The 22,173-nt window shown below is 39.1% G+C and overlaps 1 protein-coding gene across 1 annotated transcript in view; it reads right to left on the bottom strand.

Annotated features, from left to right (window-relative positions):
• KCNQ1 (potassium voltage-gated channel subfamily Q member 1) overlaps positions 1-22,173 on the bottom strand; it is a gene marked incomplete at its 3' end in the record, with an annotated part of 366,747 nt that overhangs the window by 115,190 nt on the left and 229,384 nt on the right. Inside the window, exon 14 of the mRNA XM_082000813.1 lies at positions 342-417. Within this exon, the coding sequence (XP_081856939.1) occupies positions 342-417 (76 nt within the window). The remainder of the gene's footprint in view (positions 1-341; positions 418-22,173) is intronic.

The raw sequence follows: 22,173 nt of genomic DNA, 5'->3' as shown, positions 1-22,173 counted from the left end.
AGCGTGACAGTAACATACAGCTCAGAATTAATGGAGATATATGAGACTGTTTGCACCGCGAGAAAGAGACAGCGATAAAAAAGGGTTAAGGGTCAAGTCCATTAGCAGAAAAGAACATTTTAATTCAGACTGCATTTCAGGAGTTTAGCCTATTTCCAGTGCATCCACAGTTGAGCAACCTGCTGCTAAACAACCACCCTATTGAAGGAGGAGGAGAATAGTGGGTGTAGCTCACCATTACCGAAATGAATTGTGTTAGTCTCTTAAGTTTCTAAAAGGAACAATGAATGAAGAGAATAAAAGGGTTTATTTAGAAAAGGATCTTTCTATTCACAACTCACCTGAAACTTTTTCTTTGCCACGAAATACTGCATCCTACGAATCACCTTAATTGCAGCGCGGTGGTGTTCTCGCAGCCTGTGGGAAAAACGAGGAAGGTGAGTGGGGTGAAAGAGCATCTCCATCCAGACAATAAATATAACAGTCTGCAGTAAATGCTTCACTAACACGTGAATGTGTAATGTAAGTAGTTGCGATTCAGCCTGGGAGCACAACGCACTATTATGCTGACCTTCCCCACCTTTCAAGGCAGCTATAAAAATCCAGGATTTTATCTGACCCATGCTAGGTTTGCACACATTTCACAGTAAAAAGAGGTGTCCACAAAACCTCCTCCTATGTGTAAGCAAACCTCCACCCATCTTTCCCAGTTCATTTCCACACACACACAAAAAAGCTACCAAGCTGCTGCATATTCAGCCATGCACAGCTTTTCTACATGGTCACTCTAGAAATCCAGCTTTTGGGTTTTTCATGGGGGTTTTGTGTGGTTCCAGCCCCGCCTCCCCCAAGTTCTGTACAATATGTTTCTTCACTTACACAGATTTGTTTTCCAAAAATTATTTTTAAAAAAACACTTTACAGATTTTTGAGTTGTTGACTGCTAAACAATCCAAATGATCTTGTGGTAGCAACATCTACATACAAATGTATTCCAAAATGAAACCATAAGTATATATAAAGACAAAATAATCTGAAAGGTCTTTAAACAAATATATCCCCCTCTTCATTCACATGCATGTGAACCGAAAACAGAATAAAAAAATACTAATTTGCTCTTTGCACTTTAAAATAACAGATTTTCATAGTATCGGACATTATTTTTTAAACAGTTCATTAAAAGCAACAGGTATTTTATATCTTTCAAAGCTTCCAAAAAAGATGTATTTTTTTCCAAAATTTTGTATTTTTCTTTTGAGGAAGTCAGGCAAAAACACCAAGAGGCCTGCATGGGTGAACGAGGAGCTCCTGGACAAACTCAAACACAAAAAGGAAGCCTAAAGAGGGGGGACGCAAGGACAGGTAGCCTGGGAGGAGTACAGAGAAACTGTCTGAGCAGCCCTGACAGAATTAAATCTGGCCAGGGACGTCAAGGGCAACAGGAAAAGCTTCCATAAGTATGTTGGTGATAAAAAGGAAGACCCGTCGAACTACAGGCCAAAATCACAGGAACTACAGCAGATCCTCCCGGAAACTGTGCTGAGGCATATGGAAAATAAGGAGGTGATTGGTGACATCCAACATGGCTTCACTAAGGACAAATCGTGCCTGACAAACGTGGTGGCATTCTACAATGGGGTTACAGTCTTGGTAGACAAAGGAAGAAATTCTTAACTATGAGGGTAGTGAGGCACTGGGACAGGCTGCCCAGAGAAGTTGTGGATGCCCCATCCCTGGAAGCGTTCAAGGCCAGGCTGGATGGGGCTCTGAGCAACCTGGTCTAGTGGAAGGTGTCCCTGTCCATTGCAGGGGGGGTGGAACTAGACGGTCTTTAAAAGTCCTTTCCAACCCAAACCATTCTATGATTCTTATTAACATTAAAATATCAAATCAAACATTTAAGATGTGCCAATGATTTATTCTGCTTGCTCATTCTATTACTCTTATCAAGATGCCCTTGAATGACATTATTGCACAATCTTTATTTCTTTTTTAAATGCATGAACATCTAGTATTTCTAACTCTCATCCAAAACAGGCTTCTAGTGATGGCTTTGGGGAAGCAGCAGTAAAAGCAGAGTTAGATAATCCAGGTGTTTTATCTTTATAAAATTATTATTAGTAATACTGGTATACTGGCATATTGGGATGTGTCTGGGCAGTGCGTTCTGCCTGTACTGAACCTGATAGCATTCATACTCACTAGGGGATGGAAAAGTCGTATTTAAGTTCTGTACACATTTGGGTCTTTGGTACGATATGGCCCGGTATCACCCAAGCCTCTTCGGTTAAATACAACCTGGAATTTTAGTATGTATTCACGTTTTTCCTCAGGACAAATTTCCCCCAGCAAACAAAAGTTCTGCACGTGCCAATGGTGGACGTCTGTCCTCTGAAGGGCATGGCAAGTGTGGCTGGGGCATTCCTTTCTGAAAACTCACATTTTTAGTGGGAAAATAGCTCCCTGCAAAGCCAAAAACAGAACCAAAAAAAGCTCTCATTTCCTACTTGCAGACAGTACCTCTCAGGTGGTTGCTTTCTGTTACAGAAATTGTTCAGTTTTAGCAATGACAGAAAAGATTACTTTCTCCAGATACAGTGTAAAGTACGGTTGCTTTTCAGCCTAATACCATACAGCTTTTCACCACAGGTCTACAGATCGCTAAGACTGTAAGTGCATTTATATAAAGCCACTGTGCCTCAGTAATTATGCACCAATCTGTGAATCTGCAGTTGGATCCGTATAGGGAGGCCCTTCCCTCATAACACCTTACTGAGGTGTCTCAGCGAGACTCTCACCAGGTCCCTGCTCCTGCTGATCTGACTGCAAGATCATGGTTCATGTTATAAAAATGGAAATTCGCTCCTCCTATCTGGGATGGCTGCCTGTTTGGATTGAGTCCCGGTGAACGGAGTTAGCCTAACGCTAGTTCGTGGTATCCTTGTTCTGTGAGCCCTTGCTGCATCGCTCTGCTGCTAGGGACAAAAGAGGACTTCCCCAAAAACTGAAGGAGATAAAGTATTTGGGGGGCTTGAGTTCTGCTTCATGGAGATGGGAGACAAAAAGATGAATGCTGCTTCATTTTCTATTAAATATCAAAGGTGTGAAAGCATAACTGTCATGCAGCTATACATCCTGTCCATAAACGCACACAGAAACATCTTATGACAAATAGAAATAAGTTTCAATTGCAATAAAACTGCTTGCAGTATTGCGGTTTATGCCTCATTTCGTCTGGGGTGTTCTTCACAGTCCATTATTTCTGAGTAAGATATTTTTCTTTTGGACAGACGGTCAACTAGTAAAGCACACCAAATCCCTCATTCTCTATCTAGGTGACGAGTCTCATTAACAAGCAAGACCGCTGGATAATAAAAATTATATTCACCATTCAGTGAAATAACAAAACTATACCACCAAAATGATTTTCCAGCGCAGCGATTTTACATCTGTCATTGTTCAGTGCTAACATGAACTTCCATGCCAGGAGGGAAAGTTAATATTCTCTTTTTATTCCTTCCCATTTCCAGCTCCAGTAGGAAGCCTTACAGTAAGCTTCTTTCTGCTTATGCTGTAAAATCTAATTCTGCACAACAGGCTGTCCTGATTCCCCAAGATTAAATGCTTCTGCTATGAGGGAAGTGAATAAAGGATTTAATTAGTAGCCAAGGTTATGATTCAGAGTTGTTTGATCTCTTTCACAAACTGGTAACAAATGCTTTAGTAAATTGAGAGCTTAAACATTAACTGGCGATATTTGTTTGTTCAGCCACTTGTGACATTTCTGAATTCTGGTTACAGAATGTCTGTCTGCAACCTCTGGGGACATACAGCATGCTTAGATGCCAGATAGCCACTCAATATATTACCGTCCTCAGAGCAAGAGTTTCATGAATACTTCTTTTTTTTTTTTAGGAGTGTGGTGGGAAATGACATCATCTGAGACCGCTTACAGACAACAGCAACATACCTTGGCTGTGCATGAATCCGCACAGCGAGAGGGAGACGCCCTTTGGAGCAGCACTGCCGTGCAGAGCGAGCCTCCGAAGGCAGGCACCCTCCCTCGGCCCCCGGGGAAGGGTTTTTTAGGGACTACTGGGATCCTCCAGAAAGCCTGGCTGCTTCAGAGGGAGCTGAGCTCTCTTGCAGTTGAAATCCCTCATTTTCACACGTTTGTTTTGCCTAACTTTGTGAGAAAGCTTGTTTGATAAGTGCATTAGCAACATGGGCAGCAGGCAGTTTTTGCCCTTTTGTTAATGAAACTGAGCGTTCGTCAGGCTTGGAGGCTCACCCTACCCTTACCCATTAATCTCCTGATAGCCGACCTCTTGTTTTGCAAGGGACTTGCCAAACGGCATTTGAGTGCTTCCAATAACCATCAGCATGTTACCTTCAAACATAAACTGAAGTAGTTTGGAAGTCCATAAAACCAAGCTAAAGATTATTGCTTCCAATACTAGGTAACATATCAGCCTGCGCCTTTCAGAAGAAAAATTGCCAATAGCTTTCACTGGCTACCAGTAATTTTCTTTCTCAAGATAAACGGGACATCAAGATCACCTTGATTATGGCACATACTATGTGATATTTCCTGTGGACTTAAACTCATAGAATTAGGTCCTGAAGCCACCAATGAAGCCGTAACATTGTCAGAACCCACAAGAATAATCCAGAAGGACGAAGGAGGATATAACAACTCATCAACAACAGAAAACCATCCTGGTGGTAATAGGGTCAATAGATTCGTACAAACCTCCATTATTTGTAGGTATAAACTAGGTTTGTTTTATTTGCGCGCTGAAAAAGTAACCTGTTGTGGATGCAGGCACTCCTCAAAGCATAACAAATGAGGATAAAAAAACCTCCAGCAACAAAATACAATGGATTGAGCACCCACATTACAAAAGAAAGCCTAACAGAATAAAATGACTAGAAATCACTAATCTTTCCTGCCTCCTTTTGTTGTTAGGATACTTAACCTACAACAAGTCATTTAGAGGAAACCTGATCACTTCATTAGTCCATCAGAAATCTGGACTGGAATTTCACATAATTTGACAAAAAAGCATGATGAAGAACTTCAGGTAATTTTACAGACTTTCTCATTTGGTTTGAAAGTTGTTATACATTTATAAATGCTCCCAACTATTGTAATGGAGCCATTTGTACGTTTGACTGCAATATAATTCATTTTTCACAACACAGCCAGGCAAAACCTCAATAGGTTTCCCAAGGTGTGGCTCATTCCCCAGCCCTGCACTCACCGACAGCCACAATGAACCTCACTGGCTTCAGCCAGCACCCACCTGCCTCCTTCTTGCAATGGGGACCTGCAGGGCTATCACAGAAGAATGTTTTCCGGGGCCAAGGCTAAGATTTTTGGTTACAAAAAACAGGTGGCTTTACAAAAAAGGAAGTAAGCAGTTGCATGGTTTGGTTGTTTCACGTTTCAAGAAAAATAAAAACTTTTATTTTTTTAAATGAAGTTTTACAAGATTAATTCCTATTCTGAAATACACAGTTCTTTCTTTAAAGAAGAAGAAAGGCAAAACAATTACTAATTAGAAATATTTATTGTCCTTACAAGGCTGCTGCATTTTATATCAAATCCTTAGTAATGCCATTAGAAGCTTGTTCTCCTTTTCATCTCAGGAAAGTGTTCTACATATTGGTTTAGTGTTAACAGAAATATTAAAGCAACAAGACAGAGGAAAGGTGGTGCTAATTTCCTATTTGTAACACTTGCCTTTTTGTTCATTTGTAGAACATTTTATTATCAGGAGTGTAATGTCTGGCACAGACCTCCCAATGTACATGGACACTGATATTATCAGAGTTAAAAGGTCAACGCTGTCTATTCAGAATGAGTTTAACAAGAACAAAAACTCAGTAGGAGAGTGCCACAGATTTATAATATCTTTTACAAAATGCCCATTTCTCAGTAAACCTAACACTGATTTGAAGTCAGGCTCAGTTTTCAAACATATTTAAATTCTCTGCAGTCATCTTAAATTTCTGACTTAGGACAGAGCTAAAGTATTAAGAAAGAAGGCTGAAGTCGGTTGGCCTGAAGTTTTTGGCACTAATCATTATTTAGACTTGAACTTTATCTTTAACACATCAGATTTTAATAATGTTGTGCATATGAACCGAAATATTTTTTCCATTCAGGCACTGAAAAGCGTTCCTTGTCACAGAGTCTGGTGGACGAGATTCAGAGTAACTACATTAAGCCATTTCATTAGTGCATTTAAGCCTAATGAAATCTTTCATCGTTAGTCCTCCAGGCGCTTTTGGTATAGAATTTGCTGTGGCTCAAGGTTATTCTTGTCTTTTCACACGTTCTGTCATTCCCTGCCCATTACAGTTGATGGGCTTCTCTCCGCACTGGGCAACATTTTAGATGCGATAAGTTGTAAGGGATTAGGTTGCATCGCTGTGTATTCTGTAAGAGGAAATGCTTGATCACCGTACCCAGGAACAAAATCAGAATTGCTGATTATTTCAAATAACGTAGGCTACCCTGACTTTCCTTTCATTTGTTGCTAGAGCTTGGCAACTGTTGTTTGCCATCATTATGATACGTTTATCGGGGGCTCTCAAAACGTACTCTGGCCCATAAATGACTCACAAAAACCATCTTAAGGACAAAACGGTAAAAGCTGCCCAGAAGTGTTAGAAAAGTATGGTGACACTTGAAGAGCAAACCAGTTACAAAACTGAAGTTTTATTAAATGGGCTTCAGCCAAGCTTAGTGTTTACATAAATGTTCCCATAACATTTTCAATCTATGAATGTGTTTATTTTTCATGGACAAGCATTCTTTACTAGACCTTGCCCTCTGGACTTCCCATCCATTCGTGAAAGTAAAGCTAGAAACTAGTGACAAGACAAATGAAATTAATTCATCTATCCCCCACAGTCCTCACAGGTTTAAATGCAATAGGAATACAGATATAATAGATATATGTAGACCAAGGAAAATCACAAATAGCAGGTGAGCCAGATTTTTAAAACTTCTTTGATCTTAGCAGTCAAATGCATTCTAGTAATTATTGGCAAACAAGTTATGAAATCTGGTTAAGAAAGATCTATGTCTACTCTTATTCATGCTTGCAAATTTGTCATGAACAGGTAAGATTTCATCAAATGCATTTGTTAATCTAAACAATGAATAATTCAATGTCAGCAGCAAATGATTTCTACAAAGACATTTGATTAATAATTTCTATAAAATAGTATGTTTTGAGTGTTTAATTTTAAAAATATGAGCTCCTTCAGCTTAAATTCACGTGTGTCACTGTAATTTCTGTTCCCTACCTAGCAGAATGCAGGGGCTGACTTCCCATAGGAGTATTAGTGATTATAAATTAAAAGATCGCTCTGCAAGAATACTCTGTAAGAGTAATGTCAAATTCACTATTTTGGTGAACCCTTCAGCCAGTAAACATCTTGGTTATTATTTACTGACTATGAACATAGCCCCAGGGCAATTAGCTTAAGCTGAATTAACATTTGTAAGCTCCTCCCCCACTACGTATTGTCCCAACTCTCTGTGGTTGGTCTTTTTTTTTTATTTAAAATATGTAATTTTAAATCCACAGTCATCTTTTAATGGATTTGTATTTTATTTTACAGCAGCTTTCATGTCTCCCTTCTTAAATGTCATGGGCTTAACTCAGAAATCCTTTCATGTAGTTACAGCAATCCTCTCTACCGATAGTCTGGTTTAGCTTGGTTTGGGGATTTCGGAGAGACATGCAAAAAACCCCAAGTTTAAAAAATACCATTGCCTTGGGAGGATTTGGATGTTTTAATATCTTCAGTTAATAATAAAAATAGCCTCCTATTAGAAGAAATGTTTTAATAAGGAAAAAAATTGTGTAGGTTTTTCATAGTCGTGCCATTGGATCACGGTATATAAACGGGGGAAGCTGTTGGAAAGAGGCAGCCTCCCCCCTCCCACAACGCGGAGCGCGGCGCGATCCCCCCGGCTCGCAGCTGCGCCTCAGCAGAGATGTGACACCGGCGTACAGCTGGAGAACAGCACACACCCCGGCTTCGGCGCGGCGGCTTTGCGCCTGCTTTGGGAGCCTTCGCGCAGCGATGGCAGCTGGCGGGAAACCCGATCAGCTGCGTTCGGCAGGTCAGAAAGAATCCCAAGCTCTGCACCGGTGGCCTGGGAGAGGTGTCCGAGGGACGGTGGGGAAGCAGGAGGTGGGACTTGATACAGAAAGGGGAAAACAAGCTCAAGCGACTTTACTTGTTTCAGGCACTAATAGCAATTTAAGACTCAGAGCGACTCTAGAAAATACAGCTTATCGGTCCAGCCCCTTAAAATACGCCCATATCAAGGCAATCTGAAATGAGTATTTAAATGCAGGCCTGAGAAGGGAAAGAACCATTGCTCTCCCGACCTTTAGTTAGCACGGGTGAAAATAACAACTGCCACGTGGGTCAACAAGAGACGGCATGAAGTGCAGAAGTTTTGGGAAGGTGTTTTTCTGGTAGGGAACACGAGTCTCACAAGGGGCTTGGCTTCATAACGCGCCCCAAGTACAAACTCTCTAACACCTATACTGCTGCACGGCGACCATATTGCTGTATCATCATTGTGGATCGTTTTACAAATGAGTTTTTAAGAACAGGTTTAGGAAAAGCATTTATGTGATACTGGGAGACTGGATGCAGGATAAGACAAACACACCATTAAAAGCAAAGTTTTCAAGCATCCTGACCCTCTATTCCATACCCAGTTATTCCTCTATTCATCAGCATATCCTGACAAAAAAATCAAAAACTCGTTTCCAACTAAGCAGAAGAGGATCCAGAATAGCTAAACAGAACAGGATTTTGGAGTGCAACGCTCAGATTTGCTCAACTTCTGTTGTGAGAAACGGTCTAACACAGAGTATGTCTAGAACCAAGACAAATTGCTGTAGTTAGAATAAAGATAATGCATATGTTTTCAGAACTAATGGTATGCTGGGGCAAACAGATGTAGCATCGGAGATTTCCTTTGTGGTCTGCCCACAATGATGCTAGCTAAGAACATAACCCTTACCATAAAAGTTTTTGTTGAAATCAGGCAAGAGCGTGAGATTTCTTGTACATCCTAAATCGCCTTTGCTATGTATTTTCACAATTCTGTTTTTACTTATGTCTGTTACCATGGTATGAAGAGTTGCACAAAGGACATGGGGGAAAAAATAGGAAGACAAAATTATTTTTGGAAGGGACTAAATATCCTGTAGAAAAAGCAGGAAAAATATAAAAAACAGTTCTGATTTTGTCAGAATTGGCTATTGTTCCCCAACCTTGGTGACATCATTATCAAATACCAATTGATACTGATACTCATATCAAACCACAGTGAACCTTTATTCAGCTCTTCACTCTCTGCATCTTGTTGAGTCAGAAGGCAGTTGCTTTTTTACACAGTTTCAAGGCCAAGCAATTTACAAGTAAGCAGACACAAATGAGATCACAAAGAAGTAATAATGTATGGCACTGTCTTACAGACGTAGTCTGACACATTGAACTTCTTTTCTAATCAAGTCGAAGACAGAACACAACGGAGCTGTAGTTCAGTGCACACAGAAAGCCATGGATATTATTATTTCGCAGCATCTGGTTAAGAGCAATCTTTTCACAGCAAAAAATTTTTTTTGTAGAGCTTTTTATTCATGGCTCTGAATTATGCAAGGAAATGCAGTGCTACAGTCAGTGATACTAGGAAAAAATAACCATATTGCCTACAGTTACTTGCCTCTCTACTGTTGGCCTATTAAACTGACAATAATTTGAATATTAAACAGGCTGATGTTACACTACGTCATTATGCTCAAGAAGTTGGTAACACTACCCGGTAGCTCTCTGTTGTATTCGTCGTAGGGAGTTTCAAGACCACTGCAAACTCAAGGCTGAGTTTGGCTTTTCTGTTTGGCTTAAATTGCATTGCCCAGAATACACGTCAGATACAATCTGTACACAAAAATATCTAGTGGTAAGTACAAGATGTAAAAGCATCAAAATTATGATCAATTCATTAAGAATTCTCAATTATTTGTTTCCACTGTACATAATACTTTAACCTGTTAATTTAATGTGTGCTGTATCCCACATCTTAATTAAGACTTATCGTGTAATACTACTACTAACAGCCCACTTAATCTTCTGTTTTGAGACAAAAGAAATAAGCTTTTATTAGATCAACTACTGATGCAGTGCATAGGGGTTCCATGGAAGGTCAAAACAATACTGCATTGCTACTTATTTAACCTCACACAGTTACTTTAGCCAGAACCTCCTTCAGTTTTTTTCCTGCGTCTCAGTAACGTGTATTTTGAAATAATGGTGAAGAGAGACAAAAAAAGATGTTTTTTCTTTGTAAAACCAATCATAGGCAAGAGGTTAGATTCACTCATACACCCACACAAGTTCAGACTATTCTACCAAGGCAAAGTAGGTAAATCAAGAGAGTATCTCAGCTGTTCCAACACAAATGAAAGTCATTACACAGCTGTGACTGACAAAATAAAGCAGCTCTCCTGTTGCACAGATAGGAATTACAGCAGGGAAAAATATCTGAAAGGAAAAGACCATTGACCTGAACAGAAATATTTACACTACCAAAATCAGTGTTAATACTGTTTCAGGAATCCTAACATTTCCGTGTTGTTTTCTACTACAGAGATGCCTGGCAAATTCTCCTGCCATTTAATAACAAAAGAGACGATGGAAGTCTCTGCTGTGAAGCTGTTTCTAAGCTCTATATTCTGAAATCATGCTGTATCAAAAAAACCTCACCATGGCCACAGAAATCAACCGAAAGACATAAGGCCAAATTCTACACTGATTTACACCATGGGACACTAGAAGGGACTGGAAACTGATGGGCTGTTAGGCCACCGTGGCTTCTGGCCTGCCATCTCTGTAGGGGCTCTGGATGAAACTTATGCAGAATGATATAAGTGTCTGCTCACAGCTGCACTTTTTAGTGGGTGTATCTTCCAAAAATAAAGTGATAGAAGACCATAAACAGAAGGGTTTACTACAGTTTGTGTACGCTGCAATGAAAAAGCATGGCAAACCTTGACCAGATAGCATTAGGACAAGGGGACTTCACTTCCCATGTCAATGCCATCACTTCAGGAAAAAAAAGCAGTTACAAATGTAGTTCAAAACTGCAATTTTTGCAACTGGAAGCATTCTCAAGGATTTGTTATTTTACAATGGTGGAGAAACACATGTGATTTCAACTTGTGGAGAACAGCCTTTTCCTATAAATCACAGAGAGTAATCTGAAACCTAGAAACAGCACAGGGGCTCACATTTATGGATTTAAAACAGATGAAGAGCAAGCATGTTCTTAACCCTTTCCCCATAATTTCTTCCCAGTACAATATGAAAACGAATATGCAAGTACTGAACCAGAAATTAACTTGGTAAAAATCAAGACAAATGCAATTCTGTAAACACCAAAAACTTCAGCTCTTTGACCAACGTCCCTAAGGACACAAGCCCAGAATTGTCCTAAAGCAAAGCACTGTAAAACTGTTTGAGCATAATCCACTATTCGGACTGTTCTTTCATCAACTTTTATTTAAGCACTTTATCTTGTTGAGATTAGGATCTCTCTTATAGAGCAAGACCTGGCAAACACAGGCCTCTGGTTTTGAATATCAGGCTATATTTCACTGGGAAAGAAGTAACTAGCAGCCTGTCGTCTCACCATAAGGTTATAAACTCCTTAATCACGCAATAGGAGAACTAATGCTAACACATTAGCAATAATTTCTCTTCCGAAATACGTAAGAGCACTAAGATGATATAAAGAGCGTTTATTTATTGACTTTTAAGATCCCCAACCATTTTTTTACCATTTTAGCCTTTCTTATGGCTCATTGGACAAAAAAAAAACCCAAACCCAGCATAGCCTGTTCAAACGTGAATCCTAAGATGCAGCTTTTTTTTTTTTTTTTTTTAAATAAAAAGCCACACTGTAGAAGAATGGACTGGAATATCAGCATCACCACGAGGCATTAATCTATACCTTGTCAGGGTCAGAGTTCCAGTACTTCCAGGAATTCACTCACGTACATGACACAACGGTATGATTAAAAACAGAAACGGGCTTGTATTGAAATAAAGTATGATGGTACTTCATGTTAAATCTCTACACCAATGTACTACTTTACAGAAAACCTTAAGTCAACCAAGCCAGGACAGCTGAAAGGAGAAGAGGAAAGATAAGTTTAAGCTTACTGCAAGATCGCTCATCTGCACACACAGTATTTGCCCATGGTAATCCAACCTCCGTCCCTTTATTGGCTGCAGTTCAGTGAAGTGGTACTTTTGTCCACATCTCCTGATGAAAAGCTAGGGTGCTTCTGTCCTTCACTGAAAAGGTTGCAATTCATAGGTAAAATGTCTCTAAAGTGCCAATGAGAGGCAGCTGAATCTTTTTCAAGTGAAGAAGTAGCTACCTGAGAACATCAGGAAAACACAGCATGAAAATTATTTCGGTATTAGCTACTGGGCGTGTTGTGGGAGCATCCAAAAAATGCAGCAAAAATGCATCATGGCTAAAACTTTGTGCTACAATGATCAGAGAGACAACCTAAAAAAATCTGAGCCCTTTTGAAATAGCTTGCTGAAATTGTTTTATCTAACTGTACTTGCAAAGAAAGATTTGGGTAAAACAGAGTGTAAAGGAGGATTTATGTTATTAGCACAATTCTCTCTTCTGACCAACATTTGATATGTCAAATCATGTGTTAGTAAATCTCAATAACCATAATAGTCACCACGACTTTTTTTTTTTAATATAATTTCAAATCAAAGACTGACTTTTTCACAAACTCATACTTTGTGGAAAATTTCAGATTAGACCCTCAACTGCTTCAGCCTCATCCTATTACAACTACAGCTTTTTAAAGCTGCAGTCTGATTTAAAATACAATCTCCCCTTTCACTTCAGTCCAGCAGATGCTGAGATCCAGATCACATCTGTGTCTCTTGAGAACCCAAGATCATATTTATATACAAACACCTATGGATGTCCCCACTGGGATTTCCAAAGATGTCTATCAGCCATCTAATCAGGTTGAGATACAGAGTTCTGAAAAATCTCAGACAATCTGACTTACTCCGTATGTAACCAGAGGTACAAATTGTATGAGTATGAAGGAAGAGGAAATTCACAGCTTGAAAACCACTAAAAATATGGATTGTATCACATTTACTGAATTACATGTTCAAAATGGCTCGCTAGATAACCCTTCTTTAAAGCACACCCTGTGTAAAAGTTCCTGCCTAAAGGTACCACGTTGCTTTGAAGCCCTCCATCTCACCAAAGCGGGTGTAGGACTACGTGCATGAGTAACTTTATTGAAGTCAAGGGGAGAACACATGCCTGAACTTACACACTTGCTTAACGTATCAAGGGATCAGGAGAAACTTGAAAAATTTGTACATGTAAGAAAACTTTTAAGACAGTAAATATTGATTATATATTGAGAAGAATTATAGATACGAACTTACTAACTAGGTTCATATACCTTTTCTGTGGAAAATCTGACCTGAAACATGTGAGTTCTCCTGTTCTATCTAATAGTTAAAGAATACGCTGTGTTATTACTGTTGCAAAAAGACAGGAGAAATTTTATGAGCTGATATGCTGGAGACAGAAACTGGCTGGGACTAACTACTCTGGCATGTGAACTCTGTTTCTTTCTGTGGCTTCAAAGCACAAGCACAGCTCAACAACACATTTTTTGGCCTAGAATTATTCTCTAGTAAGTTAGATATGGAAAACAGCATGTGTTTTAATTACTTTCTCCCTCTCATTTCAGGAACTGTTAACAAGTCTGTTGTACCTTTCAACTTAAGTTCTGTTACACAGAAAAAAAAAATTGCTTAATATTCCTATCTCATTGTTTAAATATGTGATGATGTTTACCGAATGTTTTACAGTCAAGTACTTTGTTAAAAATATCATCCCACTTTGTAACTTTACAGTTTTGCAGCACACATTTCTGCAGAGCAACATTTCCTCGATAAGGGTTGAGCATCAGCTCAAGTACACTCAGCGTAGAGGATAGGAATCTCTTGATCCTGGCCAGTTTTAGGGGTTCTGTATTTATTCTAGAAATCTTTTTTTCAGTGTTATTGATGCAGTCAAGGAATCCAGTGTTCAAAGAACTAATATGACCGTGTGTTTCTCTTGGCAGTTACCAGCACAGAGTTAAATGGAAATGAAAACTAAACTATCAAAGTCCAGAACAGTGACTACAGTCCAGGATGGACAGTCATTTGAGGGAACACACTAGTAGTGGAATTAAGGAGGGTTCAGCACTGCTACCATTTGTGTTATACCTGTCTGAGAATCAGGGGATTCCCACCTCAAGATCAACATACGCCATCATACCACACAACACATGGCAAATATTACTTAGGAAAGCAGGGAGCTATCTTGCTTGGCATTAAAACTATCTGTGACAATTTCTTTTTTTTGGTTGTGAGGTGAAACGTACATACGTACATACACACGTACGTATGTATGTATGCAAAAACACAGACACCCCCCTGTCACTCTCAAGTATCTTACCTGCAAAAGATGTAGAATCAGAAGGAGTTAGCCAAACACTCAGCTGGTTCAAATCAGAGCTCCACTGATTTCATTAGGTAGGCAATGCTGAAAGCCTTATTTAAAAGAGCACTGCATCAGGCTCTTTTCTCTCCATGCCACTGTAAGCCAGCTCTCTTCTCTAGTCACGTTCCTTCACCTTCCTCTTGGTCCCTCTCTTCTTCTCATTAGACTTTCCTACATTTTCCAATTACCTTTTTCTCCCCTTTATGTTTTCTGCATGTGTCCTGTGGTTCCTCGTCTCTGTTATATGTTGTAAGTTACTTATCTCCATTTGCACAGCCCTTCGTAGTCTACCAAGACTCTAGCTATCGAATCTCACGTGTGTCTTCACTCTGCGTGCCGTTGCTCAATAATCACGCAAACACGTTTCCGCATTTCCTTCCTTGCCACCTTTGTACCAGACAACACTGCAATATAACTTTTTTCTATTTCTTACTCTTTGGCTGCAGGGCATCTCTTCACAATGGGACACAGTTCAGAGAATATACCCCTCAAATTCTGAGGAGCACAAACACTAAGTAGGAACATAGCAAAATTAGGCTTCCAAGGTAGTTATTAGTTTCACAACTGTCCTTTCTGTGTTAAGTTAATGATAGGGATGCCCTAAAACCAAGCGACAACTTGTTCCTTCAAACTTTTGTGAGACCAGGTTTTTTTTTTGAGGAAAAAGGACTTACCAAACCACATTAGCACTTCCTAGTAAGCACTGTGCAGATACACTGGTAGTACAAGACCATAAATTGTTTCCAGGTTTGAATGATTATTTCATAAAAATATCCATTTATATAAGCTAATATACATAGTAATATATGTATATGAAAACATTCATTTAATATAAGGCAAATAAGTTAATGCAAACGGCAGACAAGAACTGGAGAGAAAAGCAGTAAATTCTGGTTTTGAAAATACCAGAATCGAGACAGTATTTTAAGGTGATAAAAAGTCAAAATCATGATTAATGAGGGAATTTTCAATAGACATCGGCAGTCCTTCCTCGCTGAAAATCTTCCGAGAAAGTGGGGAAATGCTAAATGTGAAAAAGTGCATTGAAAATCAGTAGTACTTTTCCACCAGCTACTTTTACACCTTGTATATGCCTTTATATCCATGAATTCTGCACAGGCCAAGAGCAGAGAGGGGAGTAGGCTAAGCGTATGCAGGAACATCAAAACAAAATTCATCTCATTTGTATTCTAGTGCATCACAGAGTTTTTATCGGCACTGAAGGTACTAAAGAACAATGCCACCCTCAAATGAAGAGCGGAGAGTTGACAGTTTACATTATTCAGGTCTTTAATGTGAGTTTTTATTATTACAACCCTGCTCGCTTTGGGGATTGAAAAACAATTAGGAATTTTGAAACGATGCTGAAAATGCTGGGAATAGGCATGGCCTTGCTGAGCCCACTGAACGGCTTTCCGGGCAGGTTTAGCACTGCTTCCCTCCCTGGCTGGTATGGAGAGAGGGAGCAAGGCAAGTGTCCTTGCCTGTGGGCGATGCAGTTTCAGCTAAGCCAGGCTCTGAGGCTGTATTTGCTCTCCCCCCTCATATGCCCTTTTTATTAGCATTATTTTGCTCTCCTTCCAATTTATGAAAGCATACTCCCGCTGGATTAATCCACTGAGATCGCAGCCTGAATAACACCGTAGGTATTCGTGCAAACAGGTAATTATGAGGATCTAGGCTTCTCCACACTCAAAAGTGCAAGTGCATGGGATATTGCCCCCCCCGTTCTTTTCCCCTACATATTTTTATTACTCAAGTTTTGCAAGGCTTTTAGAATACAGAAGAAAGAACAAGCATTAGAAGAAAATCAAAGTTGCCTTTTCTCCCAGCACTTCTCAGTTTGTATTGATTTTCCTGGAGATTTGCTGACGAACAATTCATGTATCCTGAAATCCACTTAAAATACTATGCAATATCCTCTATTAAGCAACTACCAGGTTATCATAAGAGTTAATGTCACATCATTAATGCCGTTTTAAATATGAATCAACAGCCTGGTCAGAACGCAAGGAAACACAAGCTTTGAAAAACTGCTTGAAATTCAACCTAAACCAGACAAATTGCAAACTAGTTTGGGTAACGGAGAAGGTGACTACAGGCGGAGAGACTCCACCCCGGAGTGCCGTAATGGGAACCTGTTAAAAACCAATGTTTGTTTGCTGGCTTACGCAAAAAGGCAGAGCCAGGCACAGCCAGCTCCTCGTGGGCAGGAAACGCCTGACGGCAACGTGCACGACACGGCGACTCCGTTGTGCGTTTCAGAGGTCAGGGACACGAAGATGACTTTTTTCAAGCCAGGTCTGTTGGCAAGCAGCTCTGCGGAGCTGTGACTGCTGCTCGTCCCGTGGGAAATTCATCCCTGTAGCAATGCCAGCGTGCGACCTATGAGAAGTTACATCTCTTAAGAACAGCAGGGCTTAACACTCAAGGCAAACCCGCTTTTTGCAACTGAGAATTTCAGCCTGTAGCGCTTCTTAGTCACACTGGATTTTTTTAATACATACGAAATAAATTCCTAAAGATGTAGGCAGACAACAAAACACTTAGGCAAATCCTAGTGATTGCCCATCTGTCTCAGAGTTGCCTTATACCTATAAAAGTCCGGTCTTGAAACAGAAATAATTTCACTTAATCTCAGATTGAACCAGAAACCAATGGTTTGGTCTTTGGAAAAGTCTTGGACTTTTCACATTTTAAAAGGCTTAAATATCTTTTCTTCATACTATTTTTCCTGTTTGCAAGCCAAGACCTAAAACGCCAATGATGAAATGCCACAATAAAGAACATTTTCACAGAATTTCCAGTGTGAATTGGAAGCAGGAAAAAACAAACAACCAAAAAATCAGCTCAAACTCTTTTTCCACAAGACTTTCATGACCCAGTTTGAAAACTCATGAGATTTGGATGAGTCTGAGAGACTCTATATAAGACAATCTTTACTCCAAATGTTTATCCATTGCTAATTTTATTGAGAAGACTAAGATGACATTGTTCTCTAGAACGGATTATCAAATTGGTATTGTTTGTCCTGTAACAAGACAGCCTCTGCCTAGGTTTAAGTGCAAGTCTAAATATATATCTAAGTATACTTTCCTCTCTATTTTCTACATTTAAATATTCTCTTTTGAACAGTATTTACATGTGTTGTCTGTGTGTACACATACATAACCCAGATAAAACGGAGCAACAACAAACAAATCATTTATATTTGCCTAATTAGGTAACTAAATTGAATTTATGCGTTTTTTTTTTCATGTAGTTCCTTTTTTCTCCAGGGGTATGGAATGTCCTGAAATGTTTTATACTACACAGCAGCCTGTGCTGACACCTCTAGCTGCTGCTTCCGGGGGACACATTAATATCAAGCTATTAGGACAATTATTTGGTTGCAGTCAGGCCTAAAATAAAGGCCAAATAAAATCCTAAATTATTTTTCATATTAGAACATTTTCCTGAATCTGAGCTGAAGTGAATGCTGTTATGATGTGTATTATTGAACAGGAACTGCATGGTCCTTAAACAATACTTGCCGTTTAGGATTGACGTTCAGATAAAATTAAAGTGCTAACGGGCTAAAGACAGTTTTTTATAGTACAAAGAGCTGTCCCAAAGCTTGTTTTTATTCTAATACTTGAAATTACTGAAGCAAAGCACTGTAAAAGTTCACCTTCAATTACAATAACGGGCATTTCTTAAATAATGAAATCTGCATCACAAATGTTCAAACCATATCTGGACAGTCCTTTACCATATTGACTTAGCAATAAGGCTAAAAAACTCTAGTTTTCCAAAGGTTTATTATTTTGAATTTCATAAACATGAACTTCTATATAAAAAATGGAATCTCACTTCCTTTCGTGTTGAAGGGTACACCACAAAATGAGTTATCAGTAGCAGAATCCTCACAGTTTTAACAGAAAAATAGCTTAATTTTCTTCCTCTCTGTGTGTATATAAAATTCATACATATTTGCTTGATTATTGTCAGAGTGCTTCTGTTGAACTACAGGTTTAGTTCACTTTTTTTTCAGGTGAGGAGAATATTGAAGCAGTTGGTTTGAAGGAGAAAAGATGCGGAATGCGAAACGGAGGAAACGCTGTATCCTGTAAACGAGGTCAGGCCCTTCTGAGTCTGATGATTCTTGCAAGGATTTTACATACAGGACCAACGTGTAAGCATCAGGTGCCTTTGCACTTAAAAACAAAGCATCTAGTTAGTAAACATCTAACTCGAAGGCCCAAATGACAGAAGTCCATGTATCCTGCATCCAGTGGCAATTCAGAGAATCTGAGATAGCTAAAACAACAGGTATGAATCCACTGGAATAAAAAATCTGCCCTATTATGTGTTACTCATATATGTTACTAAGTTACTAAGACAGCCTTAAACAAAAACTTGTGGATTGTATAATAACATATAATTGTTTAGTTTTTGTAACGTACTCTCACCTAAGTAGATAATTGGCAACAAGGACTGAACATGAGAACTTTTGACCTGAAAGCACATAGTTTATTTCTGAATTCAACAGGAACATGCTCTCTCTTTTCTCAAGACTTCAAACAATTTACAAAGGTAATGAATTTTTTAGTAAAAAAGCGTGCTTAGAAAAGATGGAATAGTTCTTGGAAGCTCAGGAAAGTTTTCCAGCATGGTGGTATCTATCTTTAACCAGGAAAAATGACAATATACGTGCTGGCATTGCCAGTGCGCAAATCAGCGTTCAAGAAGTATCAAATGTAAAAATCACCTGTGAGTGAAAAAGAACCAAGGGCATGTCCAGAAAGAGCATTTATGCTTTGTTTTTCTCACACATCTTAAAGTTAGGTGTTCAATTATGCATTCACACCAGTTCTTGAAGAGAACATAAAAGGCAAAGGGGTCGTAATACAAGAGGACGTGCTCTAAAATTATTTCTCATCTTCATCCATTTGCGGAGAGCTGTTCTTTCACAAGGGTTAGCACAGATCTGTGATGGGGTAAAATCTTGGCCTACTGAAGTCAATAAAAGCTTTGCTATTGACATCAGTGGGTTGGAATTCCTTCTATTATCTTTAGATACCTGGAGAACTGCCTGAACATCTGCTGAGGTTGTCTCTAAAAAGTTGAAGTGCAGTTTCTTAGAAGTACCCAGATCTGCTGGTGAGGATAATTTAATCCTATTAAAAGACGCTTACAAATTAAGGGTTCATTAGAAGTTTCTGTGCCTGACGTTTTTGGTAGATATATTATGGAGATCTCTCATTTAAGAAAACAAACAAATACTTTCTTGTTTCACATAACCATATTTTTCCAGACCCCTGTCAAAATGTGGTATATTAAGCAACTTGTCCAAGGTTACACACGAAGCCTCTGGCAAAGCAAAAAATTGTGAGTCCCAGGAAATTACTTGAACACCTTCCTTTTTTTTTTGAAATACCAAACAAGAACGAGAACAGGAGGGAAAAAAGAGGGAGGTATATACTGGTGAACTAACATTTTTCTAGCCCCACGCTTCCTAGCAGTACAATGAATTAAAGTGCAAAGAAAACATTGTACACGCAACGCACACATGCACAAACATAAAACAGGTAATTTCCCAATTTATGATAAGATATATATCAATAGTCAGCCATAACATATTCAGGCATCTCTGCTTATAACGACACAAAGAACAAGCAGTCGTCTGCACAGGAAGAAAGCCCTGGTTTATGGTTAGAGCAAAAGCCAAGTGCACCATTGCATTTGCTCTCAAACCTGCCTGTACAACAGATTTTCTCAGTCCCCAGCTCTCCTACCCCTTTCTGTGCCTATGAATGGCAACATTTGTGTGACCATTTATAGCACAGTGACAAAACAAGAATGCAAAACTTGTATTAAAACAAAAAAGAGATTTTAGAAAGATTTCTCTACAGCTGCTAATTTTCTCTTCTATTAACACCTCTATTCACATTTCACTTCCATTGATCATTTTTTTGTATTTAATTTAGTTTTCTTAACTAAGCTTTGCAATTATACAGATGTCCCTTTAAATTTTCTGTTCCATGCAAAAAATCAATGCATTTTCCTAAAATGACTGTTTTTACAAAAACAGGGCCATTACCAGGAACACAGCATCACTACGCTCACTGATGTTAAAAATAAATGAACGGTATAGTCTAAGTTCATTAGTCCAGAGCAGAATTGACTGATATATAGGTGACATTAAACACTGTTTGGCCACACGCTCTTGCTATGTTGATGTTCATGCAGACTTAACAGTACCTGCCTGTCTCAAAGGTACGTGTCCTGAACAATGGTTTCATTCTTTTAGTATTTCACTTTATCTGCAATCACGTCAAGAAACTTGTATTCAGCTGAGCTAATACGAGTAACTGGACAGAACATTTTAAGAAATATAGCAAGAAACATCCAGCCTTGCTACAAGACTGTTCAATGCTTCAGCAGGACAACAAAGCCCCTCCACCTCCCTCTACACACCTAAAATTTCCTTTTCCCCAGACTGTGCAATGCACTTGCTTAAGGGAGCACAAGGCATCGCAACAGCAACAAAATATACAATAGCGTTTAAACCCTCACATTAAGCTCTACCAAGTATGTTGAGGGACTCCAGAAAGATCATGGCTGAGAGGAAAAAAAAAATTACTGGGAAGACTGAGGAACATAAAATTAAAACCTTTTGTAAATGACCACACTGTCAGCATGTTGGAATCAGACATGTATGGGGCTCCAAACGATGTGATTTATTTCCTCTTAAAGAAAAAAAAAGAAAAAGAAGCGTTTCTGGCATTTAAAGCATTAGGGTAAACTCAATGTTTTCTTTCAACGACTTCTTCATGGGAAATTACAAATCAATTGTCTTAAGGAGCTGGGACTTGAACCGATAAAATGACTCAGAACAGACATGATGAGACTGGTCATAAAAAGCCATGAGTGTTGACCCATGTAAAAGGATAGAAAAATGGGTCCCAGCCTACTTTTAGCCATGCATTTAGCACTGGCTGAGGAAGAGCAGGATTAAAGCTGGGGAGCTGCATGCAGGTGACTTCCCCACTCGCTCTATAAAAACATGGCTCCCAGTCTGAAGAGCAAGATGTTAATACTCATTCCATACAACGTTATACATGTACGTTGAATTTTTAAATTTTTAACTTTGACTAATTTGGACTGCTTTGTTACCTAAGTATCAACAGTCATTTAAATTTTCCATGGAGTTTGCACGCACAAAAACTTGATGCATTTATATGAGAAAGAGTCTCTCCAGGAGCCAGAAACAAAAAATATTCTACCTTAACTAAAAAGATCTTGCAGGTGCAATTCCACGTTGCTATGAATATATGAACAATTCCGTTGAGTGCACTGGGCAATACCTCATGCGAGGTAAAGCACCCTTGTAAGATTTTGTAAGGATGAGGCCTAAAGTTTTTTGCCCTCTTGTAAACCAGACACAGCCCACTGAAAAAACTGTATAGGAAAAAACAGATTAAATAGAGGACTAACACATTCCTTTTGCAGAACTTGACGTTAGCCAAAAGACT

This window comes from Phaethon aethereus (assembly GCF_964289735.1).
Source record: "Phaethon aethereus genome assembly, chromosome: 5".
Lineage (NCBI taxonomy): Eukaryota > Metazoa > Chordata > Aves > Phaethontiformes > Phaethontidae > Phaethon > Phaethon aethereus.
Note: the sequence above shows the minus strand (reverse complement) of the source record. Positions and strands in the feature narration are given on the sequence as shown.